We start from the raw sequence: 24,529 nt of genomic DNA on the forward strand, positions 1-24,529 counted from the left end.
ACACACTCCCTGACCCTCCTCCAACTGACTTTGGTTATGGGAAGCCGGCAGGAAGTTGCCTCGTCTCAGAACTGCGGGATTCAGCTAATGATGGCAACTGGGACTGCAGGGATTTACTTTATGACCACATCGCTTAGTGATGGAAATTCCAGTCCAATTTTCATCATAAGTTGAGGGCTACCTGTATTATTATCTTTTAACTACTTTATTTCTATAATGATGGACAATTTATAAATAATATCCATAATTGTAATGAATATTAGATATTATGACTAGATATCCAAGATATATTTATGTTCATCACTTGTTCATTGTTTAACATTTCATGACTTCCATTTTTAAAATTTGAATTGAAAACACCAATGGATTATAAACTTGGTATATGATGTTTAATATTTAATTCTGAATACTTTAAATGGACTTTTTTTTAAAAAAATCTGACTTTACATATACAATTTTAATATTTATAAATTTAATTTTTTAAGGTGTCTGGTGTCCTCACAATACAGTATCCCTTAGTGAATAAAGACTGTCTGTCTCGTGATTTGATGGGCATCACTAAGCTAGTAGCATTTTATGTTTTGAAAATTAAATACTGTACTCCTGAAAAACTGTATTTCAAGTATCATAGTTATTCCATCATGGTTGCAGATGGGATGCGATTACAATAAAGACTTAAAATTAAGTGTTGAATTGCAAATACTGTTCTGTTACAACAGTAAAGCAGTTGGTAATAGTTACTTATTGTTATTCTCTTCTCCAGTTTACTAGTAACATCCATGGGACATATAAAGTTAACAGATTTCGGATTATCTAAGGTTGGCCTCATGAGTATGACCACCAATCTTTATGAGGGTCACATTGAGAAGGATGCTAGAGAATTTCTGGATAAACAGGTAAGCAATGTTTCTTTTCTTTCTGAAAGTTTAACAAATTGTTTTTTAATTTCTATAGTAATATTGCAAATTTCTATATTTGAGTTACCTTTATTTTTGCACTGCAGATTGTTTCAGTCTTCGTTTTTCACCATTATGGTCTATTAGTAAGATGAATGATCTAATTGAAAGCAAGTGAGGTTGTGAAAGAGACAAATTGAACGTTGTTTTTATAAAGAATTCAGAGTCTCAGCAGAGTACTTGTGGAACTCATGATGCATTGTACAATCAAGGATGCTAAAAATCCTAGCTATGGCCCATTTCCCTTTAAGCATGCCTCATTACCATTTACCCACAATCTGTTCACTCTAAGACTTACTTAAGGTAAAACTGTTTAAGTTTTCAACTTAAAATAAGAATAATCCAAACACGATCAATAAAAATATATGTAATATATTTTAATTTCAAGTTGGCAAACAACCTCTGTGAAATATTCTTACACTTGCACAAGTTAAATTGGAAACTTTCATTGGAAAAATGTGAAAAATATAATGTATTTTCTTAACAGTTAAAAAAAGCAAAAGAAAATTTGAAATTATTTAACATGATTGTTTTAATATAATGATAGAAATTATTATATTAAACTTTAAACTTTTCTTTGTTACTGTTTCCTTATTTAGGTTTGTGGTACACCAGAATATATTGCTCCAGAAGTGATTCTAAGACAAGGTTATGGCAAGCCAGTGGATTGGTGGTCCATGGGAATTATTCTTTACGAGTTTCTTGTTGGGTGTGTGCCATTTTTTGGAGATACACCAGAGGAGCTATTTGGACAAGTAATCAGTGGTAAATATCACAAGACTGAAGTGATTTTCCTTATATCATTACGTACTTTCCTTTAGGGATGGCTACCTGACCAGTTTTAATTCCTCAATCAATTCCTCAATTTGTTTCTTATGAAAACCTATAATACTATATTAGTTATAGATCACAAAAAAAAGATAATTGTCCATCCCACCCACCAAGTAGGAATTATAAGGCTGCAGATTTAAACTTAGGAATGGAATAAATTCAGTAAGAAATATTATGATATATTATTTCTAGAGTGCTTAATGTACAGCATTGTTTTTATAATTTGAATCACTTCCATGCTTCCCCATTCCATAAAGAGATATATCCATAGCTAGTTTTCACTGCTAGGAGAACCTTTTCTTTTGACACACATCCGAGTTCTAAAGTCATCTGAGTAAATGTCTTTGCTTTTCAGTAATTACAATATTAGTAATCACAATTACATTAATAAATAATAGTAAAGCTGTGGCTATTTTAGTAAATATAATTTTGGAACAATTTGTGTCTGGATGTTCTCAGAATACAGCAATTGAGATAAAAGAACCAAGGAAAAGGATAGAATAGGAAAAATAATTTGCAACAGTGCTGCCAGAGAAGAATAAGATCATAAAAAAATTAAAAGTTAAGATATCACTAATCATATACAGAGCAATTATATTATAGAAATGAGGGACTATATATATATTTTGAAAGGAAAGAAGAAAGCAATAAAATAAATGACAGGTGCTTTAAACAGAAAGGAACCACATTTAGATTAACACTTCAAACTAGCACAGTCTAGTCAGCCCTTAAATATCTATATTTAAAAAAAGTTCACATTGACTTAATTTGCATAACATGGAAAATGCCTAATAGCATAATGCAATAAATTAGAAGAAATGTAATAAAAACCTGAAACGATTGTTTCCCAAATAATAAATAATGGGGGAAAAGACGAATTCAAATGCAGTTCACAGATTGTTAATGATTTCACTGGTGGCTGTTACAGTATAATGTTATTTCTGTAGCAGCTGTTCTTCTTTCATTTAAAATTCTTTAACCTTTTAGAGTGTAACCTGCAGGCTAAACCAAAGTATTGTTATGCAGCTTGTGGCAAAACTAAATGCTAATTAAACAATATCTATCTCTATTCTAGTTGGTGTTCTTTCATGGTTTCCAGATGCCATGATAAAAATAGATACCTGTTGTTCATGCCAAAGACATCTTTGTTTACTGGTTATTTCCCAGTCCATTTTACAAAGTATGTTGATAAGGTCTACTAATAGAAGAAAGTGGTAGTGGTAAAAGGGGGGAAAAAACCTTGCAATTGTGTTTATAAAAAGTTTAAAAAAAAATTGGCATGTTTTTAATAGAATGAAGTAAATATACGGTATGCCTACCATTAATGAGCTTTTTATACAATATAGTAGCTGTTCATAATAACAAGTAATAAATGTACTGTTTCTGATGTGTTGCAAGGCTATATCAAATGTTTAATTAGTACATGTAGCAAATGTTGATTTTACTTTTGATCCCTTAGGGTAGCAATATATATTCGTATTTTTCAAATCAAATTTAAATGGCATTAAAAAAACAATACTGGCAAACTTCAAGATAAGCTTTTATTTACTTTTGTGCTTGAACTCTTGGGTACTTACAAAATATATTATAAAATACAATAGTAGTATAATAAACTAAAAACATTAGACAATACAAAAGTGTTTTAAACTTAAAATGGAACAGTTTGGGGTTCAAAATCTACCCACAGTGATAAAAAAAAAAGATTTCAAACTAAAAGAAGTTAGAATGCAAAACATTTGTATGTCAATATTATAAATTTGTTTTATTTCATTCAGTGATGTGTGTGGGATTAGCTCTATAAGCCATCACAGTATCAATTATTTTCATTCATTACCATTGGTATTCAGCACGCTCTCTCTTCTCCATGTAAGAATTTGAAAAGGGAGCATCTCCCATAAGTCAACTTGATTCTAATGACTTCAAAGATACTTAAGGTATTGTTTAAGTTAGAAAAACAAAATAAACACATCAGTACACACATCCGCATACTATGATCCTGAAAGATATTTCTTAGAAATAAAAAAGGTATCATGCAGAATAAAGAACATCCAAAGAGAAAAAGCAAAACAAAGCAGGTGTGCATAAACAGGAATGGACAGACAGCTGGGAACAGCTTCCAGAGCAGCAACATGAGCAAGGAAAAAGATGCGGCTGCCCCAGGTCAGAATGGGCCCACTTTGTTAACAATTGCTCTTCCATGGGCCTTTGGTGAGGAGAACCTCAAGTAGGTGGAAAGCAGTTACAGGGGGCAAATTTATGCTCTTTTTATTGGTTATTTGTTGCTATGATTTTGTAAATAGCTTAGGGTTGAGAGAGTAGGTAGCATACAAGTTATTGAATAAATAAATAATGCTGACCCACAACACTTAGATGACAATAGGGATGTTATTCAATGAGATTCAAACATACGTACTTCGCAATAAAAATATTTTGGTATAAATCTGCCTACAGAAAATTTGGCATCATTGGTATTTGTGAAACAGGTATCTCTTGCTTTTGTTTTCATAATTTTGATTATTACTTTATTGTCAGTAAAAGCTGTTGCAGTTACTGTCCATGGCCTTTAAAATTAGATCAAGTCTTGCACCCTGACCGTAGAAAGCATCTTGCATGACTGTAGATCTTTTACTATGCCCATATTTCTGGAAAATTGATATTTTTGAAAGGCAGTAATATTATCTGTGTCAAAAAGATAAGCGTAGGCAAGGCATGGCTGTGTTAAAATTCAGGACAGAATTTCAGATAAAAATAGAAAGTTACTGTATTTGTACTGTACTAATATTTTCTATCCTTATTGCAAGCTTTGAATGAATGAAGTTTCTATTTTTACAGATACGATCTACCTTAATTGTGCAGTAGAATGAACCATACTGATTCCCCATGCCTTATTGCCCCATTATAACCCACATAAATTCTGCTCTGGAAAGAGGGAAATTGAGGGAAAAGTCCAGCTGATCGCACGCAATAAGTATTGCCCCTTGTAATGTACTCTCTAAACAACCCTATAAGGCAGTGTTTCTCAACCTTAGCAACTTGAAGATATGTGGATTTCAACTCCCAGAATTCCTCAGCCAACATGCCAAGGTTGAAAAACACTGCTATAAGGTAAAGTAAGCCAAAGCTTAGATCCATGTGATGTCACCCCCCAAAATTATTAAGTTTCTATTCATGTTTAAATCTAATATTCCACTTGTAATTTGCAGAGGACAGTAATCCTGCATAAATAAAACACAGCAGATTTCCTATCAGTATTTTATTATCTGTTTGACAGAAAGATATGGAACAACAACCCTGAACTGCAAATTAAGCTGGCTAGAATGCACAAGTCCATACTGTACGCTACAACATTAAAAAAAAAACATAGAGATTTACCAATGGTATTTCTTTCTCCTAGATGAGATCAACTGGCCTGAAAAGGATGAAGCACCACCTCCAGATGCCCAAGATTTGATTACTTTGCTTCTGAGACAAAACCCCTTGGAGAGATTAGGAACAGGTTAGAAGACTTTGCTTTTATTTTACTGCATGCTGGAAATGGTATCTCTTTGGTTGCTCTTTGCTCTGTGTTTTATCTTTTTGTTACTACTTAAGAAATCCTGTCTTTGGCTATTGCTTAAAAACACATTTCAGTGTAGTATTTTCTGGTTCTCTTTGTTTGGCTAACTTAAACAAGAAACAACTAAGCTAGCATTGAATCAAATTGTACCTTGTAAGTTCTTCTCATTTTCTAATCTATCCTTACTGTAGGTCAATAAATGCTGGTCCTAACAAGGTAAACAATTTGCTTTCATGATAACCATTGAGGAAGATGCTACGAGCAGGATTTATGAATGCCTGAGAGACCTGCAGAGACCCCAGAATGGCTTATCTAGATATCAGAACTTCACAGCTGCATCTTTCACACATTTCCAACTATCATGCTTGTCATGATAGCTGAAACCCAACCTTTGGTGGGATCTCCAGGCTCTTCCATTTACACAAGTATAGTATGTGAGAATACCAACATCAGCTCTTAGTCAGTGTCCTGGAGGAGTGTTATGATATTGAAATGGATATGTATCCATCCCATAGGGATTTAATTAAGATTTGTGCTTCTGGAATTGAGAAATATATGATTTTCTGAAATATGAAAATTGTTAATCAGCAGTGAATTCTGGGGCACAGGGTCCAGTGTTGAACTGTTCAAACAGAAAATCAATCACACATTTTTTGAAGCAGTACACAATCCATGGCACTAAAATATATTTTAGTTAAATCCTTTATACACAAATATAATAGGCTCTGCTGAGAACTAAGTGGGATTACTTCAGATTTTTAAAATATAAAGGAGTATTTATGTTGATGTTGAAATATTAATAACTGAGAACCAATTTGCATTTTACCTTTTCTATATTTTTCTATACTTTTTAATATCTATTGCTATTTCATGCAAAATAAAAAGTTTTAATTCCATGCCCATTCAGCAATTTAATTAGTAAGCAAGAGCTGCTTCTCAACAACGTCATGACCTCTTTAGATAATTTTCAAACAATTAACAGCAGTAGTAAGAATATTTTGCATATTAATATATAGTGGACTGGTATATGACTAAAATAAATCTGTCTTCATTTAAGTTTCACAATTTAGATAAGAATATCTAATCCTAATAAAAGAATAATTTGAGCAATTCTAGTATTTATTGGAGCAATCAAGTTTGCAGTTTTTTTTCTTTTTTTCTTTTTTTCTTTCTTTTATTTATTTGTTTATTAAATTTCTCACCCGCCCATCTCCCCTCGATGAGGGAACTCTGGGCGACTCACAACAAACATTAAAAACATAAATATATATAAATACATAAAACATCAGTTAAAAGCATTACTAAGAAAGGGGAAGGAGTGTCCAAAAAGATGAAAAATCTGGGACTGAAAATAGCAAGCCTCTACGGGGCTAGCCATTCCCATGCTTGAGGTATTCCCTCCCCACCCCAGGCCAAGTGGCAGAACCAGGTCTTCAAAGCCCTACAGAAGGCCAGGAGTGAGGGGGCCAGTCGCACCTCCGGGGGCAGAATGTTCCAAAGAGTGGGGGCTACTGCAGAGAAGGCCTGCCTTCTGGACCCCACTAATTGAAGTTCTTTTACTGAGGGGGTCCGAAGCGTGCCCTCTCTTGTGTGATCTGGTGCATGGGTTGAAGTCATAGGGGAGAGGCGGCCCCTTAGGTTTTTTCTTTTATAATTGATAATGTCTGTTCAGTCTTACATTCATGCTTTCCGAGCCAAGTTACACTGCTGCTATGGGAAAATCAGCTGAAAATTCCAGTAGTGTATAATCCATAACAAGCAAGCATACTGCAGTAAATTTAATTAATGACTGAACTACAGATGATTTTCAAGAGCAAAACACATTTTCATGTCTTTTCAGTAGGGAGGATTTCTTATATATGAGAGGTTGAAAATCTGTATCACTTTGTATATGGCTAAGCTACAACACCAAGCATCACTCACGATCAACAATGCTGCTTTGGAGTTCTGGGAATTGTAGTTTGCTGCATCTGGAGGTCATGGAAGAGGAGGGGGGGTTATCATTTGTTTTCAGTGGAAAATGGGATTTCTTATGCTTTGAAGTTCTGCTTCATTAACCATGATTGTAGAACTGTTTGCAAATTATAATACGTCAATGAAAAGATACTTTAGCTTCTGTAAATGTTTAGGCTGCTCTGGGAAATTGTATCTGAAAATCACTAAATAAATAAACTAAATAAACATACAAATAAAATGAATATTGGATATGATCCAAAAGTGCACTTCCAAATGTTTTACACACTGACAAAGATTGTTACCTATCAGATTTGAGTATTGTTGGAAAGTGAAATTTAATAAAAAAATACATGCAAGTAGAACCTTGACAAATGAAAAAACAAAACAAAACTTTAGAAGTAGAACCTTGAGAAATGAGGGAAAAAACCCCAAAACTACAAAGAGCCCAATGTTTTAATAGCTATTTGCTTTCTACCGATTTTGGGAACTATAGATTATCCATTATAAATAAGCTTTATTCTTTTTGAAATTATATCTGAGTTTTGGATCTAATATAAAACTATTACATACTGTTTAATAATTTTAAAATGCACTAATAGTTAATGGACATACTGTACTTTCTTTGATGTCCTTTTTTCAAAGGTAAAGTGCACAAACACGTATATTTCCCAGTAATTATGAAAATTAGTGTCATGATAAACCTGGAACCCTTCTAATCGTCATGTGTAAATCTTGGCAGGTAATTCACTTTTAAAAAGTATAAACAATTTATTTGTATATATAATCTGCAATAGTTTCTCTTGCTCCCCCAGGTGGTACTTATGAAGTGAAACAACATCAGTTCTTTCAAAACTTAGACTGGAATAGTTTGCTGAGACAGAAAGCAGAATTCATTCCTCAGCTGGAATCTGAAGATGACACAAGCTACTTTGACAGTATGTCTACTTTGATAGAAATATAGCAGATATCTATATATTAGGTTTTACTGCTGTAGTAGTTGATTTTGAAATGCATTTTTGTTGACCTCTGAACATTTTTTGAATAAAATAAAATTTCTGAGCCATGGTTATTTCACAAAATATATATACATGTTGTTTTACAGCTCGTTCTGAGAAGTACCACCATATGGAAACAGAAGAAGAGGAAGAAGATACAAATGATGAAGACTTTAATTTGGAGATAAGGCAGTTTTCTTCATGTTCACATCGATTTTCAAAAGTCAGTATTTAAATATTTTTGCATGCACATATACATGATAAAATGTAATTATAAATGATTGCAAACCAATTTTGCATGTAGTGTACATCTAAGGTTCAGTATTTTAAAATGAGTGAGCAGCTCATGGCTCACAGGCCGTATGTCATCCTCAGAAGCCACCTGTGCAGATTCTCACCAGGACAATAGAATTCTGTTTCCAGCAGCTCAAGGAATCAGTAGGATGCTAATATGATTACCATGAAATGCATTTTTCTCATACTGAATGAAGCTGTTGAGGAGGAGGGTTTACAGTGAGTTTGCAATTGATATGCAGTTGCAATAAATTGATATGCTACTATATTATCCTCTTGTTATATTGTGAGTAAATACATTCAGAGAGAGACTGCACTGTTTCCAAATTCTTTTCGCCAAAATGATTCAATTATTATATTTTAAAAATATAAATGTATGTTTCTCTAATCCATTGTGATATGATTTCCTATTTTTAGTAATTTATTATCTCTATTAGGCTGTAGAGGCAACCTAAGAAAGGGGAAATGAAAAAGGCAAGAAAAGCCCTTGGTTTCCATATGTTGATGCTCTGAGGTTTTTTACTGGGAAGCAATATAAATATGTTTAAAATAAAATAAAATAAAATATTATTTAATAAAATAAAACAATAATAAAATAAAACAATAAAATAAAATAAAAATAAAATAAAATAAAATAAAATCAACCACTATCGTAACTTAGAAGCATGAATCCTTACAAGCAAAATGCATTCAGATCTTTTTCCTGGTTGGTTCTGTGCACTTGGAGAATAACATACTATAAAAACAGACAAGTAGTTATATAGTATATCCAAGTTCCGGCAGAGGTGTTCAGGGAGGGGGGACATATGGGGAAAAGATACTGGCAGTGCCTAAGGACTAGGGAGATCAAGGAGAAGAGGTAGGTAGGCCACAGAGGTAGATAGGCCTGCTTGAATTCAAGGAGGTTACAACCAGGTGGAGGAAAGGGAAAGGAAGGCCCTGGGAAGATCAGCAGGCAAGCTGGTACACAAGCATGCAAGGGGGAGAGGGAGGATGAAGGAGCACTAGCTTTGCACTACTCACCCTAAGGCTGTTTTGGAATTTTTCTTTGCCAAAACCAGAAACAACCAAAATAATCTGGATTTTACTTTGTCTGGACTGTGAGCTACCCAGAGTGATCTGGCCAAACCCCATGATGTATTTCTTCCTTGTATGAAACTAAACATAGATTGTACACACCTTGATCTAAAAGTATTTGAAACATATTATTCTTCGCATGATAACACACTTTTCTGAAGTTCTGTTAGATACAAGTAATTGTTAACTTTTCATTATTTTGTCCCCATCCCCCACCCCCACATGTAGGTTTTTAGTAGTATAGATCGAGTCACTACTCAGACTGAAGAAAAGGAGAATGCAGTAGAGGGAACAACAAATGTGACACTAACATCTTCAGAATCTTCATGCTGGAGCTCAGAATATTCTGAAATGTAAGTAACATTAATTGCACTGATTGTACTAAATAGAGTATTTGATTACTGTGCAACATCTGTGAACTTCTGTATATTCTAACTTCAGTGCGTGTGTTGACATTATGTATATATCATTTTAAATGTAGGCAACAGATATCTACATCAGTTTCTTCTGATACTGAAAGTGTTAAGCAACGCCACAGTTCAGGATTACTTCCAAAATTGGCTATATCAGCTGAAGGAGATTCAGAAGAATCACTGTGTTCTGCTGGATCTCATAAAATTCAAGAAAAGACTGTGTTTGTTAATGAAGAAACTGTTCAAGATGAAGTGGAGGTAACAACTCCAGCAAGCACAATTAGTAACTCCACACTCTCAGGTATGATTTATTTATTTATTTATTCATTCATTTATTTTTATTTATTTATTTATTTATTTATTTATTTTTATTTATTTTTATTTATTTATTTTTATTTATTTATTTATTTATTTATTTATTATTAAATTTATATGTCACCCATCTCCCCCAGAGGATGACTCTGGGTGGCTTACAATTAAAAACCAAGACAATAAAAACAATAAAAATATAAATATCCCCAATTAAAATCACAAGTAACAATTCTATAAAAGCCAGTATACAATTCAAGATAATGGGGGGAACAGTATCAATCATCCCACCAGCCAGTTCCAGCAGTGCAAGCCCCCATCAGGCCCCCGGGCCATCTGGCATAGCAATGTCTTTACACCTTTCCAGAAGGCCAGGAGAGTGGGGGCAGCCTGCATCTCAGGTTGCAAGCTGTTCCACAGGGCGGGAGCCACGGCAGAAAAGACCCTCTTCCTAGACTCTGCCAGCTGAAACTCCTTGACTGGTGGGCTCTGCAACATGCCCCTTCTCCCAGACTGAGGGGGGCGGATGGGTATAATGAAGACAAGATGGCTCCTTAGATAACCTGGTCCTGTGCCATGAAGGGCTTTAAAGATGATAACCAATAAATTGGACCCGGAAGCAAACAGGCAACAAATGCAGCTTGCATAACAGAGGTGTTATATGTGCCACTCTAGGGGCATTGTAGACTGTCTGCATTGCTGCATTTTGGGCCAGCTGTAGCTTCCAAATACTCTTCAAGGGTAGCCCCTTGTAGAGCACATTGCAGTAATTCAAACGGGAGGTGACCAGGGCATGAGTGACCATGCAGAGGACCTCCTGATCCAGAAGGGGCATAACTGATGCACAACACAAAGTTGAGAGAAGGTCCTCCTAGCCACAACTGCCATCTGCTCTTCGAACAGGAGTCGTGAGTCTAGGAGGACCCCCAGATTACGCACTGGGTCTGTCTGGGGTAGTGCAACCCCACCTAGAACCAAAGATGATGAGCTCCTAGATCTTGAGGCTCCCTGTATCCACAGCCACTCCATCTTACCAGGGTTCAGTTGAAGCCTGTTGTCCCCCATCCAGCCCCTACAGCCTCCAGGTACTGCGAAAGGGTTGCCACATCATCACTTAGGTCACCTGGGATAGAGATATACCTCATCCCATGGTGTCGGATGGTGTCACTCACTGGTTTCATGTAGATGTTAAATAGGAGCAGCAAGAGTACCGAACCCTGAGGCACCCCATGAAGCAGGGGCCATGAGCTGGATCTCTCGCTCCCTATCAGCACCGATTGGTGTCACCCTTGTAGGAAAGAGCTGAATCAGCACAAAACTGTGCCACTTATCCCCAACTCCCTCAGCCAGCCCAAAAGGATACCATGGTCGATGGTATTGAAAACCGTTGAGAGGTCAAGAAGAGAGGATGGACGCACCACCCCCATCCTGCTCTCACCAGAAATCATCTAGAAGTGCGACCAGTGCTCTTTCTGTCCCATAACTGAGCCTGAAGCCTGACTGAAAGGGATCCAGATAATCCGTTTCCTCCAAGGTCCTTTGAAGCTATCGTGGGACCACCTTCTCCACAACCTTACCCAGAAAGGGAAGGTGGGAAACTGGATGAAAATTGTCCAAAAGGGTGGAATCCAGCAATGGTTTCTTGAGGAAGGGGCGGACCAGGGCCTCTTTAAAAGGTGTCAGGAACACCCCCTCCTGCAAGGATGAATTGACCACCACTAATAGCCACCCCAATGTCACCTCCCTGGTGGCTTTAACCAACCAGGAGGGACGAGGATCTAATGCACAGGTGGCCGCACTAGCAGCCCCAAGGACCCTGTGGGCCCTATAGGATGCATGTAGACATGGCTTTTCTGAGGTCAAGAAGCTTATCAAGAGGGCCATAATAACAATTTTGTCTTGAATTTCAGATCTGAACTGCTCAGTGGTACGAAATGTGTCATTCAGATTAGCGCATTGGATAATTTTCTTTAGATCACAACATATGGGGAATGAACATTTTCTTTCATCTCTTGCCCCCTTTGCTGCTAAAAAATTACCCCTTGTTTTAGTCACAAGAAGAAAGTTCCATCAGTGCTGATGTCAACTTTTTAAAAGAATGATTATAACAGTAGGAAAACTGATTAAAACAACACAGAACTAACGTTTTTTCTTCTGCTGCTCATTGTACTCTTTACCCTTTCCTCAAGATCTACTTTTAATGAAGAATAAAAAATCCTAATATGATTCATAATGACATGTTTATGGTCTCATTCTCAGAGGTGTAAAAATTTATCTTGTGAATGACACTCTTGTGAGCACCAAAGGATTGAAATCCAATCCTTTGACCCTCCATTCAGTATGTATCTACAGTTTAATGAGGCACTGTCTGAGTACTGTCTTCAAGCCAGCTATATACAGTGGTACCTCTACTTACGGATGCCCCTACTTACGAAATTTTCGAGATGCGATCAGTTCCAGCCCCAAAAATTTACCTCTACTTACGAACTCGCCTCGACTTACAAGCCATTTTTCCGCCCGTGCCATGTGGTCCGCGGCCATTTTCCGCCCGTTCCACGTGGTCCACGGCTATTTTCCGCCCATTCCACGTGGTCCGCGGCCATTTTTCCGCCCGTGCCACGTGGTCCGCGGCCATTTTCTGCCCGTTCCACGTGGTCCGCGGCCATTTTCCCACCCATTCCACGTGGTCCGCGGCCGTTTTTCTGCCCCTGACACGTAGTCCGCGGCCATTTTTCCACCCTGCCGCGTGGTCAGCGGCTGTTTTTCCACCCCTGACGCGTGGTCTGCAGACGCCAGAACGGATTAACGGTAATTACATTGAACCTTATGGGAAAATTTACTTCGACTTGCGACCAACCCGACTTGCGATCAGAGTCACGGAATGGATTAAGTTCGTAAGTAGAGGTACCACTGTATCTACTTGTTATATTACCCAGCCCTTATATATCTAGCTTGCTGATTAGAATATCATGGGGGGGTACTAGTTCAAATGCTTTGCTGAAATCAAGATATATTATATCTATACCATTCCTACGATCTGTTAGGAAAGTTATCTAATGGAAAAAGTTATATATGAGTAATCTGATAAGACCTGTTATTAAGAAATCCATGTTCACTTTTTTAAAGTCCAAGGTATGTGTTTGACTACACTCAGCTTCAGTTTCATTTAAAGTCAGGAATTCCAGTATTAGGTTATCACTTTTCTCCAATGTTTCTACTACTTCTGCTTCCTCACCTAAGTCTTCTATATTGTTTAATATCAAGTCAGTGATACTCTTTGTCTAAAACATATAGAAATAATCAAATTTGGTCTGCATAATCTTCCCTCTTCCATGTGAACTCTTTAACTTTTTCTCTTTTGGTTTGATGTTGCATTTCTAATATTTTAGTTAATATCAAGCTAATCCAGCAACTTTAAGCAGGGTTGTGAAGATTATTATTAAAACAAAGAAGATATGAAGAATTTAGTGCAAGAAAGGGGGAAGAAACTAATATTAATGCTTGGTCCTCATCCCAAGATAATTATTAATAATTATGCAAATGCTTCTTCTAGAATTTTATTGCATGCGGATTGTACCAGAAAAATGAATCCTCACCTTGTTGTTTGACTTCTTCCCAACTCTTGATTTAATGTGTTGATTCTTTTATTTTGTGCAGCTGGTAGTTTCTCAGAGCACTTGGATCAGATAAATGGAAGAAGTGAAAGTGTGGACAGCACAGATAATTTCTCAAAGCCATCTAGTGAGCAAGCATCTCATATGGCTCGTCAGCGATTAGAAACTACAGAAAAAAAGAAAATATCTGGAAAAGTCACAAAGTCTCTTTCGGCCAGTGCTCTGTCCCTTATGATTCCAGGAGGTAGATATTTTTTATAACTATGAAATTGATACTTATGTGATTCTTTTTCTCCTTAAGCAATGCAACTTCAATAGAACCTTTCCTGTGTTAAAATGAGTCACAAATTTTAAAGTTTTGCATGGTCCGTACACTGAACCTTTAGTAATAATTAAGACTCTCTATGCAACTTATTAGTTCTACCTATCTTCTTAACTTCTCTAAAAGAAGTTCCATTATTTGGTGAATATTTGCTATCATGGGAGAAAGCAGCAAAAGAAATTTTGATTTAAACAATGGGCTGGATCTGGCCCAGGAGAGAGAGGCATTTGGACAATGGCTTGGAATGTTGCTGGTTGCTCCATTCTGAGCCACCTCGCCTTTTATCTTCTGGACATGTAACGCAGAGCACTGAGTCTGCTGCCTTCCCTGTGTTTCCCAGTATGCGCATGCACGCACACACATACAGATACACACCCACGAATGCAACACAGAGGAAAGCAAAAAGACACACGCTCACCACATTACATTGTTACACAGAAAGAAATACAGGCTGTATTTCTATAGACTGCACTGGTAAAGGGGGTTGGAATGAATTCCAGAAACTATACTCCCCATGTTTTCCTGACCTTGTTTTTACCATAAAACAACCTACTGCAAAACATGGATATATTATATAGTTCGTGAGAGGTAGAAGTACCACATATCCTACATTTGGATCCTAACCATAAACAAATACATTTGAAATGGCTCTGTTTCTGACACTTGTGATTAAACATGCTGTATAAATCCATTTGTAAAAGTAAATTATCTGGGGTAACATTGTATAAAGCACATAAACCTGTGGGTTGGTAATTTTTCCCACCAGATAAAAGGGAAATATTTTTGGAATGTTTTGAGTAGTGGCAGATACTTCTTAAGCAACAATGTTGTGAATGTGATAATATGTATAAAATTTAATATGTTGTTAAACAAAGGACCATTTTTTCCAGATATATTTGGGGTATCTCCTTTGGGAAGTCCAATGTCCCCCCATTCCGTATCTTCAGATCCTTCATCCTCCAGAGACTCTTCTCCAAGCCGTGACTCATCAACTGCTCCTGCAAGTCCTCACCAACCTGTCATAATTCATACTTCAGGCAAAAAGTATGGATTCACTATCAGAGCAATCAGAGTATATGTGGGTGATAGCGATATCTACACAGTTCATCATATTATTTGGGTAAAATTTATAATATCTTGTATTTGATTGATTGATTTTTAGGTTAAACTTAAATGAGACACATAATGTAGCATAGTTTAGTAAATGGAATAATGTATTATAACTTAGTATATGTCTAGTCCAGCAGTTCTCAAACATATTGGTCTCAGGACCGCTTTTACATTCTTAAAAATGATTGAGGACCCCAAAGACCTTTGGTTTATGTGGATTGTATCTATCAATATTTACTGTATTAGAAATTAAAACTGAGAAACTTTAAAATATTTATTTATTTGATTTTGCGGACTTCCTGAAAGAGGCCTGGGGACTCCCAGGGGTCTGCAGACCACACTTTGAGAACCACTGGTCTTGTCTTTATTGGTAATATAGCTAATCTGCCTGCAAAACAGAGTAACCCTAACCCTTTAAAATAGGAGATTTGAATTTAAAAGAAGAAAAATGTATACAGTTCCTGAGGACTTAATCTTGTTCAGGTTTATTGAAACAAATAGTAGTTTCAGAATAGCATATCTTAATGCATAGGAACTGGCAGGTGTTCATTCTTTACTAATCTGTGGGCTGATCATTATTATTAAGGTGCCATAATTTCTATGGCCCAGTTCCAATTTTGGGTTCCTTCAGTCAGTGTCCCCTTTCCATCTTGTCTGTACACCAACATGATATTCAAAAGAAAAATCTTCAGGAAAAAAGTTTAGTTCTCTAGTAACTCCACTTATTAATTCAGCCAAAAATGTAAATGGCATTAAAATAGGTATTTGTTCTAGAGAAACATAGGTCTTGCAATTTCTTGCTATGACAGTGTTTAATTAGCAAAATAAGTTGAATCATTCCCCTTATCTGAATTATTTTTAAAGTTGATTTCCACCCAATATTTGTATCAGTGGGGGGAGGGGATCTGAGGTCCAGGGCCTTGTGCTGCTGCCTCAATCCCCTTTTTTTGGACCAATTCAGCTGTGACTTTATTGCTCTCCCTCTTCCTCTCAACCATCCACTTTTCCTTCACATATTGGTTCAATTCAATTCAATCTTCATTCATTTTTTATATATGAGCAAATTACCTCAGCATTCTTCTTTAATACAGGTAGTCCTTATTTAGCGAGTGCCTCATTTAGCAACTGTTTGCAGTTACGACGGTGATGAAAAAGTAACTATGACTGATCCTTGCATTAACAAGCTTCACAGGTCTGTAAAGCAAAGGAAAGCTGAAGTACGATCCTAAGCACAGTTACGGTTTCGCTTAGCGACCACTTCGCTTAATGACCAAGTTGCCAGTCCCAATTGTGGTTGCTAAATGAGGATTATCTGTAATGCTCACTCACTTTTGTATTCAATCACATTAATTCCTCACCTATTCATTCTTGACCAGATCTCTTCTTGTTTTATCCCACACATTTCTTTATAAACCCATTCCCCTTGCATTCAAGTTTTATGTTTCTTCTGGCATCTCCAACTTTCACTTCTATATAACAAAGGCAGAAGCATGCAGTTACGCATAGCTATTTTTGTTTCCTTTGGCAAATGCTCATAACAGACCACATACTGCTCTATCAGAATTTGTGTGTCATAAAATTTCTTCATCCATTGTTCCATCTTTAGTAACTATTCTATCAAAGTACACAAATTCATCTATTTGCTATAGATTTTCATCATTTATGTATAATTTGCAATTGTTCACTCCATTTCCCTGCCAAACACAACTACCTGGGTCTTTGATACATTAATTTTTAGATGCATACTCTGTTGCATCATGCAGTGTATCTAACATTTGCTGCAAATCTTTCAGGTTCTCAGCCAACAACATGGCATCATCTCCATCAAAAGGTACTCATGCATATCTCTCCAACCAACATTCCTCTAATTTCTGCACAAGCATTCCTTATTCCTTTATCTGTAAATACATTAAACAACCAAGCTGTAATGAGACATCCTTGTCTTGAAAAATGTGACAGTAGACTTAAATGAAAAACGACAACTCCCGACCACCAACAGGAAATCTTGGCTTTGCACACACGTGTCAAATGACCCTGTCCACTTTACAGAATTGTCTTATTCAATTGCAGCCATCACCAACCCAAAATGTTTATTGCCTCCCTTGACTCCCCAACATTGCTCTCACATGATAGATTAGAACTGTGATGGTTTGAAATGTAGAAATTTTAAAAGGAAAACTGTAGCACCTAACAGGTAGAAAATGCAACATTAAAAATTAACTTTCCATGTTCAGTGATATTAAAGGGCAGAACTATTTACATTATGGATGGAATAACTTTTTGTGATTGACTCTATGCCATTTGCATGTGGAAGAACAACAAAGTAATCCATTTTTTTCTTGATAAATCCACAAAGCTACTGTATTGTACTTCCTCAACCAAATACGTACAAATGTATTGGAACTTATGCACTCTCTTTCACTTTCTAGAACATTGAAGAGGGAAGTCCAGCCTATCATGCTGGGTTGAAGGCTGGTGATCTCATTACACACATTAATGGAGAACCAGTGCATGGCCTTGTTCATACTGAAGTCATAGAACTGTTATTAAAGGTACAGTAATTTTAAAAAATCAGTCCCTCATGCTGTATCTTCCTTCCTTCCTTCCTTCCTTCCTTCCTTCCTTCCTTCCTTCCTTCCTTCCTTCCTTCCTTCCTTCCTTCCTTCCTTCCTTCCTTCCTTCCTTCCTTCCTTCCTTCCTTCCTTCCTTCCTTCCTCCCTCCCTCCCTCCCTCCCTCCCTCCCTCCCTCCCTCCCTTCCTATCAGTGATTTCACTATAGGTTACACATTTTGTTATCTGAGCATATAGTTCATTCACCCTGCACTAACTGACTTGATAGCAATAATGTATATTAGTCCACAAACTCAGTGGACAACTTATTTCCACTGGGATATTTACACATCTCTTGTTCATACTGTGTAATAGGACTTTACAGCTGGCAATTAATGTGTTGAATACAATTGTAAATTAACCTACGTTAAAGTATTCTTATATCACTTTTCATTGCAAATAATTTATTAACTTGGAGTATGGGAAGGCAACAGCACTGAGTATGAACCTACAAGATTTCAGCAAGATATAAAGGGGCTTGGAATGTGATAACAAATATAAATAATTAAAGGTTTGGGGGGGGGGTTGGATATTTTGCTCAATGGCATCAAAGTCTGCCCATCCAGTATGTCCTGACAAAGTAGACATGCTTCAGGTCCCACTTTAAAGCAGGATCATCTGATAGGACCCAGATGGCATGCCTTCTTTGTCACAGCACCTGGCCTCTGGAATAATATCCCTGTGTACCACCCTCCCCCCCACCCTCCAAGTTTGAGTTGCCATGACCCTGCCATCATTTAAACAAGCCCTGAAGACCAGGTTCTTTCCTCAGGTGCTGCATTAGGAAGTATATGCCTTTTGGGGACTTTTGTTGATTTGCTAGATGTATTAGTCTCCAGGTTATTTCCTTCTTTTTGTTTCTATTGTATTGGTTCTGTTTTTCACTTGTACACCACTTAGAGTTGTTATGAGTTGGGTACCTATAAATTAGATTTATATATAAATAAATAATGCAGGAGTGATTGACTGATGCAGAGTAAATGGAGCAGAGGCAGAAACACTCTGAACATCAGATATTCTAAGAAAGTCCCCAGTGATGCACCTTCCCAAATCCCAAAAATTCTATAATTTGTTTTATCTGTTCCTCATTCTGGATGATAGGTATAATGAAAAGACCAAGCCCTGGAATGTATTGCAGTATATTATCTCAATCTTTTTTCCCATTAACTGTGCTAGGAAGCCAGAGGGGTCATTTACAATAGTCTCTCTTTCCTCACTTCCCATTCTTCTTTTCTTATAGGGCAGTGTTATCCAAACTTGGCCACTTTAAGATGAGTGGACTTCAACTCCCAGAATTCCCCAGCCTGGCGAATTGAAGTCCACTCATCTTAAAGTGGCCAAGTTTGGACAACACTGTTATAGGGGGACTTAGTCGGTGAGCTTGTGAAGAAGCTTGTGACTACGGTTGTGTTTGCAGATGTCAGTGTCTGCATTAAATAGTCATTTCTGAGCCAAGTCATATGGTACAAAGCAACATTGCACCAGGGATCTGAATTTTATTCTGCTCTGGAATTTAATACTTGCAGAAGCTGCTTTATTTAGCATTTCAGAGTTCAAAAATATGTATTTATTTTGCTCACCGATTCCTAGGCTGGTGTGATCCATCCATCTAATTATTTGCTTTAGCTCCATGCACCAACTAATGTCTCAAGCAGTCATTTAGCAACTATGTTTATTATGGCAATTGCTACCATAAGATTGAGAGGCTGTCATTTCCTGGCATATTTATTCAAATGTTTGTTTATTTGTTCATCACTAAAGTGAAAAAATAATTGGTGGGGTAAGTGGGCTCAACACTACAAGAAACAGGGTCAGGGGTCATCTAGGAAGACATTTCTGTCCCTTTTCACTCCTCCCCCACTGTAATGATATGGGAATGACCTTGTGAGACAGGGAGAAGAGATGCAGCCAAAAGAATAGTCAGATAGAGGCAACTTAGCCTGCAGTAGGAATGTGGACAGGCAAGTGGCTCAGAAGGGACCCTCCCTAGTTTCTTCAGCTGTAAAGGGGATGAGGGAGAAATGTACTTTGAGACTTGCAAGATTCTGTTCATGTAATTCTACAATAAAGTAGAATTAGCTCATCTGGCCGTGCTTTCTGTCTGGTCTACCTCACAAGGTTGACACGTATTCTGCCTTTGGAAAGGATGAAAACTGAGATGGCCACACAGATGGAATGCCCAGATAAATCTTGTTATCATGAGGCTTCATTTCAACCAAAGAGGGAACAGTGAACACTTTCCAGTCAGCCAGTCAAATTATATGGTTGACTTGGGACAGTATCTCAAACAAGACAAGATCTCATATGACCCAGTGTTCCTGTTCATATAACACACTATACCTCCATGATCCAGCTAATTAAGCAAGTCATGGGAACATAGCTACTGTGCTTCTGTGTCCCTCCAAATTTTGATTCAGTAAGCTTTGGAAGGGCTATAGGGACCTACAGTCTGCTTCAGAGAAATCCTGCCTTGATTTGGACCTAATTGGCCCTTTCATCTAATTCAATTCAGTTCGGTTTGGTTGTATCCTTTCTTATAAAATATGTGGAATTACTTGATCTTTGTTTTAAATAATGCCATAAAACTGCACTACATTTTTGTTCAAATTGGGTTTGTTTGTTTATATTTATCTCTTTTTTAGGAGGCCTAAATAATTAAAAGCCTTCCTTTATTTGTCCAGGGCACCTGGTGGTGATTCTGAACCATATCCATTTGGTTAACCAAGTGGAAAATCGTTAATAAAACCACTTACACATAATAAAAACAGAGGCCTTGAATGCTCCTCTCAGAGCTAGGATTGGGAAACACCCTGGCAGCGTGGGTGGAGATGCACTCCCAAGTTAATGAAGAGAAAAATGGCACAAGTGTAATGATATAAAATGAAGCACTCCTTGCAATCATCTGTCCTCCAAACTGTGCAATTATATTTCACCCTTATTCAGTTTTTCTGGTAACACCTGACAAGTAGCAATGCTGTATTAAAAGAGGCACCAGCAGCTGGTCTTTTCAAGTGACCTCGAGTGTCTTTCATGTTACTGTCAACCATACACTGGGCATAATGTTGCTTTTGTCCTTTAGAGAGACTTAGTCACATTATATAGCAAAATAGCAAACCCTTTTTTATTAAAAAAAAAAATGGTTTGTATGAAAAACTGTCCTCTACAATTCTGGCAATGTGTATAATTTTGCCAGCCTCAATCCAGCTGCTGGTAGAACAAAATGGACCTTCATATACATCTGAGTGTATCATTAACAGCATGAATTTTCTTATGAGGATGAGAAAGAACTTTTGTTTTTCTCACAATAGATGAAAATGTCGTATCTTGTTATTACCGTATACTTTGTATTACCAAAAATATACCTTTTGAATCAAATCATTTGAGGAAAGTTTAAAAAAAAATCAGTGTGCTTTTTGTACATTGAAATGAGAGAGCAATGAGAGAGTAGTAATAAATGAATTCCTTACAAAGTCATTTAAAAATATTTTGTTGTAAAAAAAAAAATCAGAAAAAATATCTTACTAGGATTTAATTTATAGAGGGGTTAAGCTTTGTGAGCACATAGGTATAACTAGACGATTCTGCTAATGCACTACAGCAATATTTATACATATATAGAGTGTGTGGTGTGTGATATTAATCTATTGCCCTGCATAAGCCCTGTATATGTTTGATGTTAACCATCCACTGACAGGATCATATGGCTTACTTCAGTATTCCTCAACCTGGATGCCCCTATTTGAGTGTACGTAAACTTCCAGAATTTTCAGTAATGCATTTGGGCTGCTTAATTCTTGTGGTTGTGATCCATGCTTTGGGGGGATGGCCAGATTAGCGTTACCTAATTTGCAATTCTTTTCCCTAAATTTACCCCAAATTGGCTCAATGTTTGCACAACCCAAGACTCTGGTCAATGTCCTGAGGCCAAAACCACAGTTTGTAGCAAGCAGCTCATCCTTATAGTTCTGCAGAACATGTTTTTAAAAAGTGGGTGGAATTTTGCAATCTGTAACCAGATTACAAAGAGATATTTAGGCATACCTGAAGAGCTTAGACGTATCTATTAAAAATGGCAGATTTTTATTTTATTTTTGCTTTGAATAGTAGATTCAATACCCAGTAACAATTTGTATCTGAAAGTCATGTCAGTTTGAAAAGGATTTGTTAAACAGGTAGTCCTTGGGTTATGATGGCAATTGGGACCATGATTGCCGTTGCTAAACAATGCAGTTGTAAAGCGTGATGTCACGTGACCACATTGCTTAGTGATGACAATCACAGAGTCCTGGTTGCCATTATAGCCCCAAGGTACATGGGTTGTTAAGTGGGAAGCGCAGGAGTCTTGGGTAAGGAGTGCAGGGGTGCCGCACGGGGGTGGGGGAGGCCCTGGAAGGGCCAGTGCAGGTCATACACGATCGTAGGAAGGTTGGGGGATGGAGGGCATGTGGGGCATAAGCACAGGAATGCCAAGGGATGAAGGGTGTGGCAGGGCACGAATGCAGGAAGGCCAGGGATGGAGGGTGCGGCACAAACACAGGAAAGCTGAGGGGACTTACCAGAGTGACTAGCAACCTTCTGTGCCAGCTTCCCCATTGACTTTGCTTGTGGGAAACTGGCAGGGAAGGTTACAAATGGCAATCACATGACTGCAGGATGCTGCAACTGTTGTAACTGTCAGCTGGTTGCCAAGTGCCGAGATCACGATCCCGTGACTGCAGGGGTGCTGCAATGGCCAGAGCGTCGAGGATTGGTCATAAATACTACTCATTCAATGCTGTTGCAATTTCAAATGGTCACTGAACGAGTGGTCGGTAAGAGAGGACTACCTGTATAGCAAGTAGAACTGGTGCACATATCCAAGGGTTCTTTGGTAGCTGGCACTATTTGTACAAATATTTGGATCCACAGTACTGCTTTTCAGGTTCTTTGGTACTTTCTTAAGCATTCTAAATTAACATCACTTCTCATATGAGACATAAAAGGATACTAAAAGCAGGAAAAATATTGCTCATTGTAAAAATCTTATACCGTATATATATAATGTCTTACTTTAACAAAAACTAAGATTTGCTAGTGAGAGTGATATAGAAAACGGGGTTTCTCAAACCTTTTCACTCTGTGGAACCTGTAAATAAACAATTTTTAAAAATCCAGGGATGCCTGATCAAGAGGCAAAATTTTGGTGATAAAAAAATTAGCCAAGTTCAAGTGAAACCCGGGGGGGGTGGGGCTTTAGTATCTCACTAGTATCTCAACCTCTAGGGGCTTGTGGAACACATTTTAAAACACCCCGATGTATCGGATTTTTTTTTCTTATTATTCACATATTAGGTCCATACTCTGATTATTTTGTTTCTTTTGGAGTAAAAAAACAGCATAGTGATACCATATTGTCTGATCCTGTACTCTTATTTGACAGAGTGGCAATAAAGTGTCAATTACTACCACCCCATTTGAAAATACCTCAATAAAAACAGGACCAGCTAGAAAAAATAGCTATAGAGGCCGCATGGTTAGACGGAGTAAGAAAACAAAAAAGAAGGAGAGTTTGGAAAGGTGAGTTGTGATTTCTTAATGAAGAATAAATTTGTAGCATTTGTGGAATATGTACTTCTTTATTTTACATATATCTTTACAAATAGTATTTAAACATTGTCTCATGCCAAGGCAATTGATCCATTACTCTTGTTTTACAAGATCTCCCAAGATCTCCAAAGGTTAGATAATATGTAGGTATCTCATTAGAACAGCATTTCTCAACCTTAGCAACTTTAAGATGTGTGGACTTCAACATGCTAGCTGGGGGATTCTGGGAGTTGAAGTCTATACATCTTAAAGTTGCCAAGGTTGAGAAACACTGCATTAGAATAATGTAAGATTCTGCTTTTCATAATGGTTAATCTGCTAGATAGTTGCTGGGGTGGTAAGCCTTACTTTGTATATTTATATGTAAATAATATGAAAGGTACTGCTTTTTTCTTCTTTTTTAGCTTTATAGCAGATCTCTCCTTCAAGAGTTTTTCAGAAATTAAGATTTTGGTTAGTGTGGATTTCTTAAAAAAGTGTTTAGCATGCCCAATGAAGGTTGTTCCCCATAGCGTAGCCCTGTTTTTTACATGTTAGCCAGTCCTGAGATTGAGTTCCTGATTGTGTGTAGGTTCTCCCAGCAGCTTCTAAACAACTCACATTTAACTAGCATGCTGCTAATTCTCCAACAAGCAGGGAGAGCTTTAAGGATGATTTCTCCCTCTCTCCTCAGATCCAGTAAGAAAATTAAAATCATTTGAAAAGATAAGAATATATTTATTTCCCCACTTGCATTCAGAATCAATAACCATACAGTTATATAGACAGTATTACAATGGCACACAGGTTATTCAGTGACATAAACAGTATTAAGCTATTGAACTCAGTGGTAACAATGTCCTCTGCCTTTAGAGGCTTGCTCAGTGATAGCAGTCTCAAGCAGTACCTACTGAATGTGAT

The 24,529-nt window shown here is 37.2% G+C and overlaps 1 protein-coding gene across 10 annotated transcripts in view; it reads left to right on the forward strand.

Moving 5' to 3' along the window:
• Nucleotides 1-24,529, forward strand: part of MAST4 (microtubule associated serine/threonine kinase family member 4) — a 227,359-nt gene that overhangs the window by 190,904 nt on the left and 11,926 nt on the right. For all 10 annotated transcript variants that reach the window (XM_088130318.1, XM_088130319.1, XM_088130320.1 and 7 more), the window contains 11 exons: nucleotides 764-896; nucleotides 1,556-1,721; nucleotides 5,182-5,283; nucleotides 8,112-8,234; nucleotides 8,402-8,517; nucleotides 9,894-10,018; nucleotides 10,147-10,379; nucleotides 14,045-14,245; nucleotides 15,214-15,443; nucleotides 17,863-17,985; nucleotides 23,463-23,599. In XM_088130318.1, coding sequence (XP_087986444.1) covers nucleotides 764-896; nucleotides 1,556-1,721; nucleotides 5,182-5,283; nucleotides 8,112-8,234; nucleotides 8,402-8,517; nucleotides 9,894-10,018; nucleotides 10,147-10,379; nucleotides 14,045-14,245; nucleotides 15,214-15,443; nucleotides 17,863-17,985; nucleotides 23,463-23,599 — 1,689 coding nt within the window. The remainder of the gene's footprint in view (nucleotides 1-763; nucleotides 897-1,555; nucleotides 1,722-5,181; nucleotides 5,284-8,111; nucleotides 8,235-8,401; nucleotides 8,518-9,893; nucleotides 10,019-10,146; nucleotides 10,380-14,044; nucleotides 14,246-15,213; nucleotides 15,444-17,862; nucleotides 17,986-23,462; nucleotides 23,600-24,529) is intronic.

Source organism: Python bivittatus, unplaced genomic scaffold (assembly GCF_059951505.1).
Source record: "Python bivittatus isolate LINGU-HERP-01145 unplaced genomic scaffold, Pbiv_v1 ctg000850_np1212, whole genome shotgun sequence".
NCBI classification, from domain to species: domain Eukaryota; kingdom Metazoa; phylum Chordata; class Lepidosauria; order Squamata; family Pythonidae; genus Python; species Python bivittatus.